The 21,534-nt window shown below is 48.6% G+C and overlaps 1 protein-coding gene across 2 annotated transcripts in view; it reads left to right on the forward strand.

Annotated features, from left to right (window-relative positions):
- Nucleotides 1-21,534, forward strand: part of BTBD9 (BTB domain containing 9) — a 980,923-nt gene that overhangs the window by 237,058 nt on the left and 722,331 nt on the right. For both annotated transcript variants that reach the window (XM_086925891.1, XM_086925890.1), the window contains 2 exons: nucleotides 13,030-13,294; nucleotides 17,908-18,127. In XM_086925891.1, coding sequence (XP_086782017.1) covers nucleotides 13,030-13,294; nucleotides 17,908-18,127 — 485 coding nt within the window. The remainder of the gene's footprint in view (nucleotides 1-13,029; nucleotides 13,295-17,907; nucleotides 18,128-21,534) is intronic.

Here is a 21,534-nt window from a genome sequence, read left to right on the forward strand (position 1 = left end):
ATCGTGTGGTGCGCTTCCTCCGGAATTTCTTGCGGGGCTCCTCACAATCCTCAGGCTGAACCTGCTCCCACTGAAGCTGCCCCACGCTGGGCGTCAATTGAAGAACCGGAGCCTTAAGGGCCCGGCGGCGCAGGGTACGCCTAAATCTTCGAGTTCTCCTGCCTGGTCGAACAGAGACACCGGACACTCCGATGGCCTAGACGATCGTATTTTATTAGCTGCAGCCAGCACAGTTGTCCGTGAAGTACAGAAAATATGTTCAAAGGAGACTGCTCTTGAACTCCGTGGCACACGGGTTTATATACATTTGAGATGCACAATGAACAATCCCAAGACATACAAATCAGACAAATGCGAAGGGTTCGGAAAGCAAAGTATTACGTAACTTCAAACAAACTTGGTTGTTGGCTGTATTTGTTACCCAACCCCTTAAGCTATTCGCAAATGACCCCACACAATCCAACTTGCAGGTGAAGAAACAACATTTGTATGTTTAAGAAGGACAGTTGTGGAATCAGAGAGTCCATAAAGGAAATGGCGAAGGACAGCAGATAAGATAGCCTCAGGAAAGAATGGTGCAAACCTACAGATAGTCTGGACGGGGATTTAGTTAATGAGACATGGATTGTTGTGCTCGGTCAGACCCTGACACTAGACCTGTAAATAGAGGCGAAAAGGTTACTTAGTATGTGAATGCAGGGAAATGACAAAGAAATACCTGGCTGGCTGTGCTGCCTGAGTGAGGGCAACACAAAATGGAGGCAAGTCGCAAAATGGCAGACGAACACGAACAAAGTCGCGAAATACAGAACCTCACTGTCTGACCTCATTGCATCCATAGCATTCTTGAGCATCCTTCATCCTTTGCATCAGGACCACTACCATAGGAATGGATTGCAAAGGGGATAAAGTGTTTGGAACTGCCTGGAGACTGCTTCATCTGTATAGGTAACTGTTTCTGTGGCCTTGCTGTTCCCACTGACTGGCTCTCTACTGGAGTTGGTCTCCTAAAGTATCTCTTAAGTGATAGCAATACAACTAGCCCAACATTTTGATGAAAACGTTTCTAAGTGGCAAATTTGTGGATTTGCCAATGCTTGTTTGTGGTTGAGTGAAATGCTTTGATGTACTATACCTTGTAAATTCTACACTTCCGGAACCCTCCGGTGGATCTTTTTTTTGGGGGGGTGTCTAAAAATGTCTTCATCTTTTTTTGGTGCTGTTTTAATACTTTAACCGTTTTCTTTTGTGTAAGCCTTCCTGCTCACAGCCACAGCTAGTCAAGGTTGAGCTGAAGGTTTGACAAACGAGACCCGCTAGTCCATATAGTACCCTTATTGCCACACAAGCTTTCCATCTAGGGCGCCACCTGCAGGTTCGCTCTTTGCGCCAGTTGGACCCTCTGAGCCCATTCTGACTTTGGCTCCACTTGTGACATGCTTCACCTGCACTGTACGCATTTGGAAAAGCATTACCATAATCCAACAATTCAACAAGGCACTGTAAATCTCAACTCTGAATTTGCACTGTGATATCAAGCCCCTTAATAAAATAATAATTTCAGGCCGCCCAGAACTCTAGATTGTAAACAGTGCTCCATAAATAACCATCCCCAAAACCGCAACAATCACCCTACCCCCCCACCCCTGCTGCACATGCTGTAACTCAATCAACGAGTGTCGTCAGTGTACAACTCTAGTGTGTGAATCGTGTGCTAAGCATCTCTTACATGGTACAAAAATCTCTGCAAACACCCGGAACTTCAGGGACCACCCCCGCGCCAAACCCCTCAGGGCTCAAAGATGCCGCATACGATTGTTCTCCCTTCGTCAATGTGCTGGAGTCCGAGCCAGTGTCCTCCTCCGGCGATCTGAGCTCCATTACTAAAGACTCCAGCGCCCTATCACTATGGGATCTGAGGGCCTGCTGCAATCTCACGGACCCCTCGCTGCCCGCCCACAGAATCATTGCCGCTTTCCATCTAGCATAGTTAGGGCCAACCGCTGCCTTCCAGTGTGATGTGATTTCCCTCTTGGCTAGTACTAGCCCCATTTCTATGAACTTGCTAGTTATCTTATTTTTACTGGTATGCGGAAACCAGTGTAACAGGCAGGCTCCTTTGTCCAGGATCACCTGCCGTTCTGTCACCTTACAGAGTAATGCAGCAACTTCCTTCCAATACGTTCCCAGCTGAGGACAGTCCCACAGCATGTGGCTCAGATCCACGTCCTGTAGGCGGCACCGGGGACAGGTCGCAGTGTCAGTCCTAAAATACTGATTGATTTTAGCTAGAGTGAGATACGCCCTATGTAATATAAAGAATTGGATTAGCTGGAACCTAGCGCTCCTAGTACACTTCCATGCTCTTTTGAGTATCTGTAACCAGACTGCGTCCGGGATTGCCTTATCCAAATCCGACTCCCAATGCTCCCATAGTTTTTGCAGCAGGTTGAGCCCTCCCCTAACATCCACTTATATAGACAGGTAACCGCATTGCGTGTACCCGCCGCCATCACTACGTACTGACACACTTCGCTCTTTGGCGGTTCAGAGAGGCCAGCACCCCAATGCTTCTGTATGGCAGCGATCAACGCCGCATGTATCAGGTAGTGGCCACGCGGGAGACCAAAAGTATCCTGCAACGTATTAAAGGGCAACAATACACCATCCGCATAGAGGTCTCCTACCATCTGTAAGCCCAGGTCCTCCCATTCCGCCAGAACAGACCAGTCCCCGCCGTGTGGCAACGCTGTGCACATGCCCAGCGGGATCTCAGGCACGTAAGGACGCTGCACCCCGATTCTATTGTGGAGCCGTTTCCAGCAGTGCCTCAAGGTGCTCTCCATTATAGATAAATCAGCAATCCTCAGTCGCTGCTGCAGGATCACGAAAGACAATACGTGTCTCGGCACCTCCGGCATCGGTCCCCCTTCCGGTCCCCTAAATTCCAACGCCACCGCCCGAGTGAGAAATTTAAGCTGCGCTGCCAAATAGTATAATTCAAAATTAGGGGCGGCAAGGCAACCCTCAGCTCTCGGGCGCATCACAGTATCCAGCGCGACCCTACACCGTCCTGCACCCCAAATGAAGCTGCCCACCTCGGAGCAAAGTTGTCAAAAGAAAGCAACCGGCACCCGTATCGGCAGAGTCCGGAAGAAGTATAACAAACGGGGAAGCGCCACCATCTTCAAAAGCGCTACCCGACCTGCCACCGACAATGGTAAGGTCCCCCAAAAACTCATGCTACCTTTCAGACCCCACATCGCTCTCCCAATGTTGCCCTCGACAAGATCCCCCCCGATCATGATACACCTGCGTTCCCAAATAGGGTAGGCACCTCGGCTTCCACTCCGAATCGGGCGGTAGTGGAAGGCGGGTTACATGCACCGGTCACCGGGAAAACACAGGTCTTGGCCCAGTTAACCCGTAGTCCCGATATATCCCCAAAGCGGGCTAAGAGGGAGCGTGCTCCCATCAGGGCCTCCCCCTCTCAAAAACATCAGGAGGTCATCCGCATAAAGCAAAATATAGTGTGCATGACTTCAGAGCTGGAGTCCACTGTATTCCCTTCCCATTCTGGCTCGTGCTGCCAACGGCTCCATCGCAAGGGCAAATAACAGGGATAACGGGCAGCCCTGTCTGGTGCCCCGTCCCACCGGGTAGGTAGAAGAAATAACCCTACCCACCCGAACTCTAGCCGTCGCAGACGAGTATAGTATCGATGTCCAATGAACGTATTCGGCTCCAAGCCCGAATGCCGTCATAACTGAAAACAGATCAGGGCCATTCTAGGCTGTCAAACGCCTTGGCGATGTCAACAGAAAGGACAAGTGCCTGCCCCTCCATTTCACAGCCTCCATCCAATATTCCAATCAGCCTGCGTATGCTACTGGCAGTATTACGCGTCGGGATAAAGCCAGCCTGATCCGGATGCACCAACCGAGTCATAAAAGGAAGGAGTCTTGTAGCCAGCACTCGACTCAGTATTTTATAATCCGTAGTGAGCATGGAGAGAGGTCTGTACGCAGTTGGATCAGTCGGCGGCTTACCCGCCTAGAGGAGCGGAACAATGATGGCCTCTCTAGTAGAAGCCGGCAATATTCCCGTATGTCTGGCCTCCTGATATATCCCCAATAATCTGGGGGCCAGGAGGTCAATATACGTCAGATAGAATTCTATAGGCAAACCATCGCCGCCCGGTGTTTTGTTGCGTGCCAATTGCCTAATGGCACAGCGAATCTCAGCCAAAATAATATCCTGCCAAGTTCCTTCGCCTCCTCCTCCCCAAGTACGGGCAACTCCAAGCACTCCAGGAACGCCAGAGTGTCCTCCTCGCCAGTTCACAACTGGCTGGTATAGAGAGTCGCATAGAAGGATCGAAAGTGGTCGTTTATGAGATGTTGCTCATAGTCCAACCGTCCCGAAGGGGAGGCCAGCGCCAGAATGGGTACACATCTAGGAACGGGGTCAGCCAGCCAAGCAAGCAATGTGCCCACCTTGTCTCGCTCCGCATGCACACGATTCAAAAAAGCTCTGTGATCGAAGCATCTGAGGCGCTCCACCCCTGCTGCCACCACCTCCCTCCGGGTCAATACCTCATCGCGTGTGCCAGTGCCGTCCGCATGTGCCCTTTCAGCCTCACGAAGAGCTAGTTCGTCCGCTTCAATGTCCCGTAACAGCAGCTTTCGAACCCCCACCCACTTGGCGATACAGATCCCCCGGACCACCACTTTAAAAGCGTCCCATTCTAGGGCCACCGTCGTGGCTGATCCCGCATTTTCGGCGAAGTAGTGTTCTATTCCTTCCCCCAACTCCGCGCGAAAGGCCTGATCTACCAGCATCTCCGGACGCAATCTCCAAATCACGATCTTCGGGCATTCCAACTTCCAGCAGAAATTTACCAATAACGGATTATGATCCGATATGGTACGCATTAGGTACTCACTACAAACCGCTAATGACGCTAGTCCAGCGCTACACAAAACGGCATCTAATCGAACATGCAGATCATGTAGAGCCGAATAATGAGTAATCCCTGTCGGTCGGGTGATGTTCTCGCCAAATATCAATGAATCCCCAATTGTCTTGCCAATGGGCACGAGTCCTAGCTAATTTGTTAATCGGGCCGTGGGCAGTGGAGGATGGGATCTGTCCGAGGCAACATCTACAACAGAGTTAAAGTCTCCCCCCATCAACACTGGTGTCGTGAAATAATCCACCAAGGCAGAAGATAAAATCCCCAGGAAGGATGACTGCTCTAAATTGGGAGCATAAACAGAACAAAGGGTCACTTCACACCCATAAAGCCGTCCTCTAACTGCAACATAGCGGCCATCAGGGTCAATCAGTTGATTCAACATTTAAAAGGGGACCCTAGCCCTAATCCAGATCAGAACTCCCCGTGCAAATGCTGAGTAAGTGGTGTAATAAAGCTGCCCTCGCCACCTGCGCTGCAAGGCAAGCCCCTCAGCCCTAGTCAAATGTGTCTCCTGCAATAGAGCCATGTGCATACCCCTACGGACCAAAAGTAGTGAACCTTAGATCTACGCTGCATGGAGTGTAATCCCCAAACATTCCAGGTTATGCATTTCACGTCAGGTGATGGACCCATGCCAACAATGTGTGATCCTCTCAGAACAACCCCCGCCCTCCGATTGCAAGGTGGCGGTATCAACCCACAAATACACAACACTTGATAGTTCTATTTTCTCGAACAAATTCACCAGCAGACAGTATCCCCTAACCAAACTAAGGCCATCCCCAAACAACCCCAACCCACCCGGTACATCACCCTCCCCCCCCCCCCCCCCCCCCCCCCCCCCCCCCCCCCCCCCCCCCCCCCCCAGAACAGGCACCAACATAGGGAATCCTATCCAAACTACCCAAACTGTGTGCCCCAAGCAAAGCTAAGGCCAGCAAACTAGTACGGTGGGGGGTGAATAGGGCCTAGGAAGTGACCTACAGTGAACCAACAACACAATTATTGCCCGCCCACGAATCCCCACGAGTACCTGATCTCCTGGGACCCCTCGGAGCCCCCCATAACCCCTTCGCCCCCAAACTCCTAGCCCTACTTGATACAGTCATCCAGCCCCTCACACGCCCATTGCATCGCTATAATTCCCATATAAACTAAAAAGCAGTAACTACAATATAGCATTCAAAGATAAAACTCCCAGTCATCGCTACATCTACTCATCCAGCAGTCCATCAGCAGTTCCGGGAGTAACCGTTGGCGGGCATAGATCATCCGACACCGAGGACTCCGCCTCCGATCGTCCCTTGTCACTACCAAGGTCTGACGCCTCCGGTGTAGTCTTCAGCAGCTCTCCAGAGATCGCCGTCACCGCCTCCAGAGCACCCCTACGTTCTATGGCCGTCTGCGAGTTGGACGGTTTCTGCGGGCCCCGTCCGCAACGCCGCAATCGTCGTGATCTGCGAGGCAGTGATTCTCTAGCCTGTTCCCGAGCCTCCACTTCTTGACCATCCTTTCCTGCTCTGTAGGACTCCAGCCACTCCCATGCATCCTCCGGCGTATCGTGGAAGTGAGTCTGTCCGTCAAGCACTATGCGCAGCTTGGCTGGGAAAAACAAAGAATACTGAATCCCTTCTGCGTGCAACTCCTTCTTGATATTTTGGAAGGACATGCGGCGCCGCTGCGTATCAAACGAGTAGTCCGGGAAAAGCCTAACTTTGCTGTTTTCCACTTGAAAGGGGCCATCGCTACGAGCCTTCCGAAGAAGCAAGTCACGATCGCGAAAGTGCAGCAGCCGCGCCGCCACTGTAGCGGTGGTTTGGCCGGGACTCGGTGCGCCCGCTCCAAGGTGTAGAAGCTCGACAGCCCTTCTGGGGCCACTACAGTTTTAAGCCAATTTTCAAGGTAGCTCACCATATCCGGCCCCTCTATTTTCTCTGGTAGTCCCACCACGCGGATGTTATTGCGTCTGTTCCGGCCTTCCGCATTTTCGGCCCGCCGCTCCAGCACCGTGAGACGATCCAATACACCCGCCATAGTCGCAGATAGTGCAGTCTGCGCAGGGCAAATCTCCTGAAGTATAGTTTCGGCCTGCTTCACACGGTCAGCAAGCTTCGAGTGATCCGCCCATAGCAAACCCAGCCCTGTTGCAACCTGCGCAATATCCTGTTGAGGGGCAACACGGGAGTCCGCTATGGCCGCCAGAATCTTGGCCAGTTGGATCTAAATCCCCGGGTCCCGTGGCAATTCCTGCTCCTCCCCAGTCTCCTGAGATGGATAATCAGCTCCAGGTGGCGGCGGATCCTCCTCCTTCCGTCCCGAGGCTTGCCCATGGCCACAGCCGGCAACGTCCCCCAGTCCTGTGCTGCAGGGCCCTACACACCTTCTGACCTAGTCCGGTGGGTGATATTACTCCCCACTTCCGCCAGGGCCCAATAGACGTCTCTCGCTGCAGCAGCAATCCTCCAGGCACCCCTCAGCTACAACTCGCTATCCAGTGTGGGCTGCGCATGGACCAGCAGATCTTGTCATTTTAGGTATCGGGCCTCACAGCTCGCCACCACTCCCGCGAGGTCCCCCTCGATGTCTCCAGTCCAAAAAGGCCTCCTCGCAGTCCTGCACTAAAAGGCAAGCCCAACAATGCCCCCCGGTACCGCACTGCCGTGTTGATTCCGCGGCTCCAGGTCCGGCCAGCCACTCCACGGCAACTTCTGACTAGCCCCACTACGAGGCACCAAGCCCTCAGGGAACCACCCTAGGCTGCCACACTCTCCCCCGCTCAATGGCACTGCGAGGGGGGGTTATCGCCATCATCACTAGTAACCCCTGATCGACACAGCTCCGGGGCCACTCACAGTCCCCCCCCGGCCACCTCACCACCGATGTCCAGGGCCCCAAAGCGATCCCGCTTCCAGCCCTCAGTATGTAGCAACGACCAGGAGGGTCCCCCAGGGGGAGAGAGCAACAGCCTCCGCCGGTCCGCCGTCCAGGGCGGAAGCCCTCAGTTCAAATCCCCCAGCAGGGCGCGGGCGGTCAACGATCTCCCTCAATAGGTTTTAGAAGGGCTCCGTCCGGCTCCAAGCCTGGGCGCCCTGCCCGCCAGCTCTGATTGCCCTCCGGGCCCTCCGCGATCTCGGAGGGCCGAGGTACAGGTCCCGGTCCTCCTGCGGCTGCAGTGTCCTCTTCTGCATGCTCGTCGTGATCTAGGGCGCTCCGCCGCCCAGCAGCAGCACCAGAGCGCGCTAGGGCGTCGCGCTATTACTTGAAGCGCCTTCCCCTCTGCAGTCGCCACTTCCTCTCTTCGCCGTCAGCGCCTATTTCCAGCTCCCGGGAAGACAAAGGAGCTCAGCGCCATCTTGAGTTCTCCGGAGGCCGACCCCGTTCCAGCAATCAGCCACTGCTGTCGGTGCACCAAGCCCGATTCCGGGCAAATTCCGATGGCTTCCGCTGCTAGGTCGCCCCCCCCCCTCTCAAGCACCTCTGTCTGGGGGCCCGGGAGACACCTGCATCAGGAGAATGCAGGGGATCGGGCGCGGAGCTCAGTGCTCACGCAGCCTGCCCCATCGGCTCCAAAGCCACGCCCCTCACTTCCCCTGCCATGACCCACGTAGGCCCTGGGCTCTTGGACGCTGCTGCTAGCTCCAGCAACGCTGGAGGATCAAATTGTTCTTTCCAATACCGAGTTGATGTAGGTTCGACCTCAGTCAAAGTTGCACCCGATTTCACCTGAGGCACAATTTCCCCCCGCTTGGTTTGACACCCCCACAAGAGAAACAACACACTTTTTAATTCCCTCTTTTAGACCGACTTGGAAAATTACTATGACCTTGGTGATAAGTTTCCTCAGCCCTACCAAGATGATAATTAATAGGGTGACATTCATTCAGGAGGCCAGTGGTCTCCATACCTCCCCTGAAACTGGGCTTCTCTAACACACTGAACCCTCCATTGAGGAATCTTCTTCCTTCGTCATGGTAATTCATAGGGCAGCTGAATTCCTTGACCTCCAACTCCCTACTATGGAGGTTAAGACTAATGTACAGACCGAAGTTCTACAACTGGGGCAATCATCTTCTGAAACCCTCCTGCTTTTTAATGAGGCACTGACCGATACCTTATTAGGCATGGGCCAAACCTTGCTCCGGCCCCCTAGTAAGTGGACCGATTGCCAGGCACCATTGCCCTACCCCAGGCTACCCTGCTTTTCTTTTGCAGCACCCTTCGCAAGAGAGACTGGTGGGGAAAATTTCCACAACTCATTGAAACCCTGACATCTTTACTATCAATTCTCCTGACAGGAAGTCTTAATTTTTCAGACATTTGGCAGACAGGTGTTTTCGTCTGCCAGTCTGGCACTCAAATCTGTTAACGCCAAGTGCTAGTTGACCTCTTACTCCAAAACCCTTTGGTATTTAGCTGCACAAATCCACGCTGGTGTCACTGAAGACCTTCGGCCTGTTCTATATCAGGTGATTTAGCATGGTCACGATGTAACCAAGTTCACAATTTGTTGTGACTTGGACACCACCAATTCCATCGGGCGATGGTGGGAGGCATCATCCAAGAGTAGTGTGATCTCTGCGAGTGTGTTCCAGCCATGTTTCGTCAAAGCACCAGGATACCCATTGGGTGACAGTGTTGCGCTATATAAGATTGTAATACATACATACATACATCCTCTAATTCTGCCCTGGATGGCAGCCATAACCTCAGACAGGTGGGTTCTATAGATTGCTAGCAGGGGCTATGCTTTAGCCTTTATTTCTGAGCTGCAAAACCTTCCACCGTCCCACCCAGGGACTGATGGAGGACTATCTCTCCATTTTTCAGCAGGAAATGCAATCCCTTTTGACAGCAGAAGCTATTGAGAGCGTGCCTTTCACCAAAAGTAAGTTGTGGTTTCAATGGCCGCTATTTTCTTGTGCCCTAGAAAGATGGAGGCCTGCAGCCTTTTTTAGACCTGCACCTTCTCAACGCCTCTGAATGGATTCAAAATAATCACATAGGCCAGGGTCTGATCTGCTCTCGACCCTAGAGACTGGATGAAAGCTCTTGACCTAAAGGATGCCTATATTCATATACCTGTCCTGACGGCCCATCTGCATTATCTGCGGTTCCTGGTGGGACAGGAGTATTTTCAGTTTGCTGTGCTCTCTTTTGGTGTCCCTCAGGAGTTCACGAAAATGAAGGCGGTTGTGGCAGCACATCTTCAGAGCTCCGGGTGCCAGTTTGCCCCTACCTCGACATCTGGCTGATGTAGTCTGGTTTGTCCCAGGCAATCGTCACTCACCTCCAAACTATAGTGAACCTCCTGTCCTCTTTGGGGTTCACTATCAATGTGCCAAGGTCACACCCGACTCCTTCTCAGACTCCCTTCTTCATTAGAGCCAATCTACACATGGTTCAGTTTCATGAACTATTAAGTGAAGGGCATCCCCCAAAAATGTCTTTTCAGCTCGGGCACAGGGGATATCAGATCAGTATATACTCAAGAACCTGCTAGACGATTTTTTTTACAACGAATCAATCTTCAGTCTTTACTAACCCACCTGTATATTCCAAAAATCTTTTTATTTCATTGACTCTGATTATTAATAAGAATTGATAACAATATAAACACACTTCATTGATATTAATGTTTAGTATAGTTACCAAAATTGCATTCAAAATGCAATATTTCATCATAACAATATCATCAATCTCTTAAAAGAATAAATTAAAACAGAACCACAAACCCCAGCCATTGACCCATTCATACCAATAATTCAATAACATTTATTCCAAGCACTAATCACTGTCACCAGGAACACCCATATATTAATTGAACAAACATTGTCTAAGATTTTTATATTTATATTCCATATTATCCATTTGTGAAACCAAGACCGCCAAACCAAAATTGTTCTAGTTGTGCTCCATCTCCTGTTTTATTTTAAAGGCCAAAACCACCACCCTTAAACACCAGCTTATGCTATAGGGTATTTGTAAAGCACAGCTTTCAGTCCGAGAAGCATCATGGCGCTGACAGACAGGATGGCTGATACTAGGAAAGAGAATTTAGATAAGTGCTCTGCATAGCGCATATGGGGCCGTAAAAATCGACTTGTAAGAGCTTTCCTGAAAAGAGTTTCCGATTGAATGAAACCTAGATGGTTAGGCAGTTAGTCCTAGGCTTTGGTCCCTAGCAGACCTAGGTAGTAAAACCTGGTAAATTGCTGGTGTACCTATAGAAAAAAGGGCCACAGGACACTGATTAGGTTCCAGTCGAAAAGGGTGACCAATGCTCCACTTTTGGGTTGCAGTGGTCACCAGGGAGAAATGGAGATCAGAGCCATCTGGTCTCCAGCGTATTCCCGGCTCCATATCAACCTTCTAGAGCTGGGGGCCGTATACTTTGCACTGAAATCCTACCTTCCGATCGTCAAGGGAAGGTTGGTACAGGTTCTCACAGACCGTAACAACGTACTGCAGCAAACAGGATCGGGTAGGGTCCTGGGCATTGTGCCAGGAGGCCTTGCACCTTTGGAAGTGGCTGGACCACCAAGGAATTTTCCTGGTGGTGAACCACATGCCAGGATCTTTGAATGCCAGTGCGGACAATCTCATCCATCCACGCCTAGTGAATCACGAGTGGCAGTTATACCCGAAGGTGGCAAGAGGTCACTTCATGAACTCTGAAAACCTTGGCTAGATCTGTTTGACACTGCTGAGAACCTACAATGACAACACTTCTATGCGTTAGATTTTCCAAGGCACCTCTCGTTCTGAGACATGTTCTGCCTCGAGTGGAACTCTGGGTTCCTGTTTACCTTTCCACTGATACCACTCTACCCAGAGTTCTCCAGGAGATCATGAACAAATAGTCCCAAGTCATCTTAGTGGCTCCGAATTGGGCACGGAGAGTTTGGTATCCAGAACTACTGGGCTTGAATGCATGTCCTCTGATCAGGCTGCCCCTCCAGGAGGACCTGCTTTCTCAGCAACTGAGCAGGGTTCTGAACCTGAGCTTTCGCAATCTCTACCTTAATACTTTTAGGTTGAACGGTGACAGCTGAACCCTTCAATCTTCCTCCAAAGATGGTTGATGTCATCTTGGCAGCCTGGTGCCCCCTCAACAGAAACTGTATACACCTGTTTTTAGGACAAATTTGTGGTTGGTGCAGCACACACCAGATTGACCCTCCCCAGGCCAAATTATCCGATGTTCTCGTTTGTTGTGCCTCTTGCGCAGCAAGGTTTGCTTTTATTAAAGTTCATCTTTTATATTGGATGATAAAACATTTCAGAAATTCAGAAAAATCACCCCTAGATTGAATGCTAATTATTTTCCTTCATTTTTAAAATGACAGATTTATTCCATTGTAACATGATTTATAAAAAGAAAGTGTTCCGCAATCCCGGCATGCATTTGGGAATATTGAACTATATAGTTTGACTTCACTGAAGATGCAGAATTAGTATTACTACTAAGTAACTTTTCCTTGAAGTGTGTGGTCTTTAGAATGTGTGGAACTTGAGACTAGTTTGTAGAACTGGGATGCTTCAAGACTAGTTAGAAGATGTTAGGAATCTGGCAAATTGTGGTGAGCGAGCAGAAGTTGAGATGAAGTGGGATAATATCCTCCAGAGATTTTGAAAAGAAGGCAAGGAGAGCAAGAGATGATGAGCAAGTTGTGAGTCAGTTGGGGAAAGAAGCCTTTGTGGAAGCCAAGAATTCACAGAAAGCTGCCTTTTGTGGAATTAAATCTGACCATCACATTTTCCTGAAAAGATGCTGGCAATTAGTATATCGGTTACCTGCAGTAGAGCCACTGATTGGTCAGTGTTAGCCCAGGACCAGAGGGTGTGGGTACAACCTAGCGGTTTAGCTAACAGGACCCTTAGCCATACATATATCACTGTGGCAAATGACAGACACCATTCTATGACAGTGAAAACTTTCTATGATTTCTGCAGTTTTTTAGGTATTTATTCAGATGTGTGCCTGACATACCTTTCGCTTGTGTTGATTGTTTCTTCATTTGACCTAGTCTTATTTTTCTTCTATTCTGAAGGCTGCCCTCCTGAATATTGTGACAAGGGATTCCTTTGCTGCCCCTGAGAAGAATATTTTCCAGGCCCTTATAAACTGGTGCGAACACAATGTGAAGGAGAGCCATTCTGAGATTATGCAGGCGGTGCGCCTGCCTCTGATGAGCCTGACGGAGCTGCTGAACATTGTGAGGCCCTCTGGACTATTGACGCCTGACGCCATCTTGGACGCCATCAAAGTTCGCTCCGAAAGCCGTGACATGGACCTCAACTACAGGGGCATGCTAAGTGAGCCACAAGAACTTTTTCTTCTCTTGAGGGATTGGCATTTTAGAAATGATATGTCCATAGACCGAATAGAATTATGTGACACTTAAAACCTCCAGCATATTTGCATGAATCCTGACTAGTGAAATACTTTTCTAAGTGTATTGTTACAACAGAAAAATGGCATATTGAACTATCTACCCATCTGCCGACAGATGCCTCCCAAACAGGCATTTCAAGTATGCTTAGCATTGAAGTAACATTATTTGGGATGATCCTTGCTACCATTGCATTATCACATTGATTTGCTGGCTACTTTACTGACTAGAAGAGTAAGGGCACGAAAAGCTCAGCTGGTGCCCATATGGGCTCTTTTTCTGTCTTGTATTAGGCCAGTCACTCATCGCCGTCTTCCTTCTTTCCAAGAACATTGGCTTTTTCATGGTGTATGCATTATCTTGTTTTTTAAATATAATGTTATTGAGTTTTCAAAGACTTCAAGTAAACACCCCTTTAGTGCCCCCCTCCTCTCCCCTCCCCCCCACTCACAGCTGTGAGGACACATGGCCCCTGTTTATACTATTTCTTCCCATTAACACACATAGCTCTCCGCAACATGGTCAGTGGTCTCATCCCATTGAGTTTTGGCTAGATACCCAGTTCCTGTTCTCACTGTCCTCCGGGGAAATCTTCTCCATAGTACCTCCAGAGCACCAAACCACTGCCACCCTTCAGAATCTCAGTCCAGGCCCTCAATCAGGACTTTCCAAGCACCCTATATTTTTGCAAACTTGTTGGACAGGCCCGAGCCTTATAGACCTGTTCTTCGGCTCTCATGCATCAGTCCTTGTGTACTTCTCAGTCCTCCACCCTCAGAACCCTGGCCCTGCTCCATTTCTGGACCACATCACACCTGTCCACCATTATAGCTATGTTACAGAATATGGAGGTTTATTTGTCCAATGACTGCACACCCCAGATGTATGTATGTATGTATGTATGTATGTATGTATGTATGTATGTATGTGTGTGTTTACTTATATAGCGCTCGACTTACCCTTGGGCATCTCGGCGCTTGCATTGGGAACCCGTCCTGGCTTTTCCCTGTGAGATAACCCGTACTGGGCATCCCCAGGGTGAAAGCCAGGCATCCCGCCGCGGGGGGCCGTAGTGGAGATTAAGCAAGCTATTGCCCAGAGTTGCAGAGTGTGAACCCGTGATTCGAGTAGGCACCGAAGTGAGAATTATCGAGTCCGTGGACACTTGGGCTCAGACCCTGCCGCGTCGGGAATTGAACCCTGGTCCCGGGTCTGACCTCTGCTTCAGGGTATGCCTCCTCTAACCAGTGAGCCACACTTCTCCATACGATGCCAAGCATTATTAGTTGATTTCCAATCGGAATTCGATGATCTACGGACTCTGGTCCCAACACCCGTCCAAAAGGGTCTGCGGTTGGGACACTCCCATACCATTGCAGAAATGGGCCCCGATGTGTGCATCCCCTCAAGCATCTGTCGGAGGAGCATCTATTTATTCTTAGCGAAAAGCTACATGCTTCTGAAATATGCCCTTTGTAGTATTTTGAGCTCGATCAACCTAAAAGTTGCCCTTATCGCTACCTCTCCGGGGTAGCGGCATGCCTCCCTACACTCAACTTCTAATCTGCCAAGATCCCCCTCCCATCTGTCTCTAAGGACTCTGAGTGGCAGACTGCTGTTAGCTAGGAATGTGTTCTGTACCGCTGATATAGGGTTCCTGTGCAATGGTTTGCATAGCAACCTAACCTCTAGGGGACTCTCCTCTGGGATCTCCTCATTCTGGATTCTTCAACCACGGACAAATGTCTCAATCCCCCCAATTCCTTGTAGTGGTGTCACTGCTTTGGCGACCCCGATGGGCGTTTCCAAAGTGAGGATGCCCTGCCATCCGATATGTTTTGTGGCTCTTCTCTAGGCCCTGATGACCATGACTGTGGGGCCGGCAAGTTTTTCATTTTCCCCTTACCATATAACTGCCTATTATAGCTCCCTGGCTCCTTTGCTTGCCTATCCGCTGCCAATACCCCTGTCAAAAGCTTTCCTAACCAGTACTGACATCGCTATTCTGAGGACTCCTCTATCCCACAGTAGCCTCCTCGTTGTTGCCATCATTTGTTTGAAACAAGCATTTGCAATGCAATCGCTCTCTCCTTTGGGACCTTAAGTATTTAGCGATGCAGTAGGACCACTTCAGGGGGTTGTGGACAATAGGGATGCCCACATGTTGCATAGGAAAGTTGAGAAAGGGCAACCTACATGAGCAGCAGGAAGTAGGGCACAAAGTAGCATTGCAAAGTGGTAGAGATGCAAAGAAAGGCAGGAGGTGCAGGCAGGCAAAACAGAAAGTGCTGAAGGGGGTGAAAGACACAGAGCTGCATCAGGACAGGTGGGTGACATGCAGAGGGACTTAATTGTGCAGAGTGGCACATAGTTTGCCATGCAGGAGGGGAGGACAGTGTCACACAAGGGCTGTTGGGGTGGGAACATAGAGGGCCTGCAGGGGGTTTTATGGGCTGTAAAGGCAAAACATGGTGGTCTGGGGCACACATAGTGTCAGTAGAGTCAGAACAGGGTGACTTTTAGAGTAACTGCAAAGGCCGGGCTAACTGGCATGCATACGAGCTGCTTCATGCACAGGGGTTGCAGGTCCAGTGCCAGGGCTGCACCAAGAGGGGCTGCAAAGTGATAAGGGGCAGCAGTGGTAAGTTGTCATACAGAGGAACTTAAAGTGGTGAAGACACACTCACCATCATAGTTGAAAAGATTTACCAACACATTGAACATGATATCCACCGATAAGCGTAGTATATATGCAGCATTGTTATTTAGGTGAAAGCGTTCCCTGTTGCGTTTGACCGACCACATTTTATTACACTTTTCGAATGTTAAAGTAATCAAGGTACAGGATGGCGATTGAATTACCTTTTTAAGATATATTTCGATGTGGGCATTCACAGAGTAGACCGCTTAGAATAGTTTGGATAAAATTATAAATGTTTCCCTTAAGGTTCCTAAACCAACCTAGTTGAAACAAATCCTGAGCAGAATACAATTGTGAAACATATGCTGCGATTTAAAAACATATTTGAAAGGCAATTTACCTGCGTTGTACAGCAGTGCGGCAGGAGCTACCCGCGAGGGACTACAGGCCATCCAGCTACTATGTGGTCGCAGGCTTGAGGGACTTGAAGTGCGAGCTGCGCATCTCCAGGCACGATGTGGGGATGTTTCTGATTTCCCTGCTTTCGAAAATTGGCGCATATTGGGAAGGTAGGGGCAGACCCATTAGCGAAAGATCATACGGACAAAGCTCTGTAGACCTGCGGTGCTGAGGGCTGGTCATGAGAGCCACTCCCGGAGCCCCAGGCATCCGGCAGCAGCTGGGTGGGCAACCTGGGCCAACACCGGGGGCCGGTCGAGAGAGCCACTACTGGAGCTTCAGGCAATCCCAAGCACACAGCAGCGCCTTGGGCGGGCAAAAATGGGGCAGCATCGGGCTCACCTCTTTGCTTCTCCACCATTGTGCTTCAGTCGTCGGAGGGGGCCGCCTACGGCACCGGGGCAAGCCGACATCAGGGAGGAGCTGCTGAATCTTTCCTCACAGCAACATGGTTGCGATCCATGTCCCTGCTTCTGAAAAGGAGTGCTTATGGGGGAGGTAGGGGCAGACCCTTTATTGAAAGTTCACAGTGGCATAGCTCCGCAGACCTGCTGTACTGGTTCAAGGGCATAGTTTGATTGCCAGTTTCTTTAGCAAATTGGACATGGTGTCATATTTGCTTTGGGGCTCGTATGAACAGTCTGCTGGGTTGGCTTCCATTCTGATCCTGTTTGTTAGTTATGTCTTTTCTCTCTGGCAGTATGTAGAAGCTGAGGTACTAACAACATGGCTGCCTCATGGTAAGATGGAAATGATAACCTCGGCCTTGTGAGGTGTGCCGATCTACCACGCGGAACACCAGAGAAGAGGCTTGCTTAGTTCAGTGTTTATTTCAGTTTGCACTGTTTTCAGGAAGGACTGTTACATGGCAGGGTCCCTGGACACCTTCAAAAGGCAATAACTGTAGTTTATACTAGGTACAGGCTTTATGAGAGATGAAGCCACGTGTTAAAGTATGAACATAGTATTGCCAGACTTCCAACCTGCCTCAAAGGTCGTTACCAGTGTAGCAAATGTGGGGGTTGCTAATGTTGGTCGATACAAAGACAATCTCTGTTTGCTCTCAAGCACTTTACTTGCTGAACCTTTGTTACTTTTTCTTTTAGTTTTAGGGTGGTGTATTCAGGAATTCGCTTCCTGTGCCTATCCCACACCTGAATATTATTTACTATAGTAATAATGACAACATACCTGTGACGTAAAAGTATAGAGCAAAAATTAACCCAACTCATCAAAAGACCAAAATCTCAATCTCCTTATACATTCTTTAATGAGAACCCTTAAATTTCCAATGTACAGCACACTGGGTGGCCAGATCCCCACAAGGTAGTCACTCTAGTCTCTTAAAATCCAATTTAGCAACTGTTACTATTGTTCATTTGAAGAGAAACAAAATATACATTGACCAAGAGATATACCGGTTTCCTTTCTTCTAGTCCCAGAGGAGAACATTGCAACCATGAAGCACGGGGCCCAGGTTGTGAAGGGAGAGCTGAAGTCTGCGCTGCTTGATGGGGACACGCAGAATTACGACTTGGACCATGGCTTCTCCAGGCACCCCATCGATGACGACTGCCGCTCGGGCATAGAAGTAAAGCTCGGCCAGCCCTCGATAATCAACCACATACGACTGCTCCTCTGGGATCGAGATAGTCGGTAGGTAGCAGCTCTCGCCAGCTCCTGAATGTTTCCAGAAGGTCCTCCTGAATCTCTGTGGTTCCTTAGAAGTTTTTCCAGAAGTCACAAAGAAATAATAGAAATGTTATGAAGCTGTCATTGAATATCCATGTTAACACAGTCAAATAAAGTTATTCTGGTTCTTTTTTTCCATGGACCCTCAACACCTTATTCCATTAAGTTTTTGGAAGATGAAGCTATTGTATTTCATGATTACAAATTGAAGTAGTTGCATGTTTAGTGGCTGAAATGGATCCATCTATAACGTTTTTAGAAGTAGTGACTTTATTCAGTCACTTGGAAGTACCTCTCTGAGGCCGGTTCCAAGCAGCAAGCTCCTACCTTGTGTATTCTTAAAGTCTAAAAGGCATGGCAGCCACTTGGATCTGTAGGAGTCCCAACCCTGGCTTGTGTGGTGAGAGTGAAAAAAACACTGCATCCTACATTTTATGATACATCCGAGGCTGCACGTTTGGAAGCGTCCCATGGAAGTATCTGACTGGATTGCCTCTATTTCTTTTCATTATAAAGGAGCTGGTGAGGTGCACTGGAAGCGCATCCGCCTCATACCTAAAGTTCAGCCTGAGAGCTCTCACTGTTGAGCACTCATGCGGCCAGCCAGGCTCGGTGGAAGCCGAGCAGGCAGATCTTTTCAGCTCAGTTTCTACTAGTCGAACTATCACTTTGCTGGCCTGTAGAGCTGGGAGCAGTGCCTGCCGCCGCTGCATTATTTCCACCTCTTAGATAGCTATGGGTTCGAATCGGTCATATTTTCGTTTTTCATTTACTTCCTTTTGCTGGAATTATTCAATATTGATATCACCATTGTGATTGCTTCAACCTCCTGTCACACGTGTAAAACAAGTATTACTAAACAACTTGGAGTAGAAACAACACAGAGTAGATCACCAGATCCTTCAACATGTAGCAATCTGAGACTTGCCAGTAAAATGCAGAATTTGTATCTATCCGCGGTTAGTCTTTTATCAGTTTTTAACAAATGCTCCCTAAAGATTCATCAAAAGCCTGAATTAGAGTGATCTACCATCCTTCTAGTCTTCAGCCTGCATTAGGTATCTGGAGAGCGCAGCACACTTACGACACAAGCGTAGCACCGGCCTGTAGTAGAGCGCAGTGAGCGATGCTTTGTCACCCTCCGGCATTATGGGAGTCTGCTTTATCTCTTGGTAGCCACTATTGCATATAAAAGTCGAACTGTGCCTTGTCATTGCTCAGCCTTCTATCGCTGTTTTTCCATCTAATACATAATGGAAGGAAAAGAGCATTAGTGAAGAGTGGAAGCATTTAGATTTATTAGATATTCCAGTAAGATCAGCTAATAGTTGGTGTTGCAAGTGAGTTCTGAGACACGCATTTACAATGCAACGGTCTCGCCTTTGCAAAAGTTACAGCTATTGGCATTGTAAATGACACATTTTTTATTTGTGTTGGTTTTGCAAACAGAGAAGTAAATGGCATTGTTATTTACAATGCCAATAGCTTAATCTTGCAAATGCGAGAATATATTGTGCACTGAGAGGGACAGTAAGGAGGCATTTGCGCTGAGAGGGGCAGTGAGGAAGTATTGTGCACTGAGGGGGCAGTGAGGAGGTGTGGTGCCAGCACCTTTAAATCACAAACCTGTAAAGAAAGTTATGATTACTTGTTTTACCCAAAAGGTGCATCACTTCTTGAACTGCTAAGAATAACCAACACTGGAGAGTGAGTAGTAGAGAGTAGTAGAGAGAAGTAGAGCGTGAGTAGTACAAAGTAGGGAGCAGTAGAGAGAGTAGGAGAGAGTAGTAGAGAGTGAGTAGTAGAGAGTAGTAAAAAGAGAGTAGTAGAGAGTAGTAGTTAGTAGAGTGAGTAGTAGAGAGCAAGTAATAGAGTAGTAGAGAGAAGTAGAGCGTGAGTAGTACAGAGTAGGGAGCAGTAGAGAGAGTAGGAGAGAGTAGTAGAGAGTGAGCAGTAGAGAGTAGTAAAAAGAGAGTAGTAGAGAGTAGTAGTTAGTAGAGAGTGAGTAGTAGAGAGCAAGTAATAGAGTAGTAGAGAGAAGTAGTGCGTGAGTAGTACAGAGTAGGGAGCAGTAGAGAGAGTAGGAGAGAGTAGTAGAGAGTGAGTAGTAGAGAGTAGTAAAAAGAGAGTAGTAGAGAGTAGTAGTTAGTAGAGAGTGAGTAGTAGAGAGCAAGTAATAGAGTAGTAGAGAGAAGTAGAGCGTGAGTAGTACAGAGTAGGGAGCAGTAAAGAGAGTAGGAAAGAGTAGTAGAGAGTGAGTAGTAGAGAGTAGTAAAAAGAGAGTAGTAGAGAGTAGTAGTTAGTAGAGAGTGAGTAGTAGAGAGCAAGTAATAGAGTAGGAGAGAGAAGTAGTGCGTGAGTAGTACATAGTAGAGAGTACTGGAGTTAGATTTACCTCTTTGAACCCTCCTTCACATTCCTAATATTTTATCAATTGATTATGCATACTGAACATTTGGGTGCTTTAATAAGTAACATTCACATACATATGTGTTGTCTTACTTCAATTACCGCTGCACGTGGATGAGTAAACCATTCTGACCCCCAGAAAAAAAAAGCACGGTAGAATATTATTTTTTACAAATTAACTCACACCTCATATTAAACAACTGACTAAAAGGCATGCAGGCCAGACATATCAGGACAAGGAACTAAAGAGATGGGGTCACTGGAACTATGCGACAAGTGAGGACCAAAGTATTCAGCATGGTTGACTAAATTATGTTAGAACAAAATGCAAATTATGTGGCATAAAGTGGCACAGTTTGTGTTAGTATTACTTCATTATCATTATTTTGTCATTTTTACACATGGTAACAACCAAACTGACGTGTATTTTAACTCCAGACTTGTAATGCCCGCCCTCCCACACACCGGGCACATGGGGCGGGGCTTCACAGATAACTGCACTGGCTTCACAAATACTCCCATTGGTATTTATTTATGTTGTGAATAGCCCCACCCACAACCAAGTGCCTCCTTGCCTCACAGCTGTCCTTCCCAAGGGCACTCTTCCAGACGCTCGAGGGACACGTGTTCATTGCCTGGGCTGCAGACCGTGCCATGCTTGATAGACCCGTGCATGCCTGGTGTGTCTAACTGGCCTGCGTGGCTGTAGCTTTGGTACAACGTAACTGGTGCAGGGTAAGTCGTGCACATCACAATATGGGTGACGTCTATTATACCACCAACAACAACAAATCGCTGAAGGCAATCCACTGAAGGAGTTTTGTGCTGAGAGCACCTCCCACCTACGTTTCCTGTGTGGATATGAATAATTGGGTTAGTGACACGTTCAACACATCTCTGTATAGCTTTTTTGGCACTCATACTCTTTCTTGAGAGCATGTCATAACTTTAAATGGTGTGTT

The sequence above is a fragment of the Lissotriton vulgaris genome, chromosome 6 (assembly GCF_964263255.1).
Source record: "Lissotriton vulgaris chromosome 6, aLisVul1.2, whole genome shotgun sequence".
NCBI lineage: Eukaryota > Metazoa > Chordata > Amphibia > Caudata > Salamandridae > Lissotriton > Lissotriton vulgaris.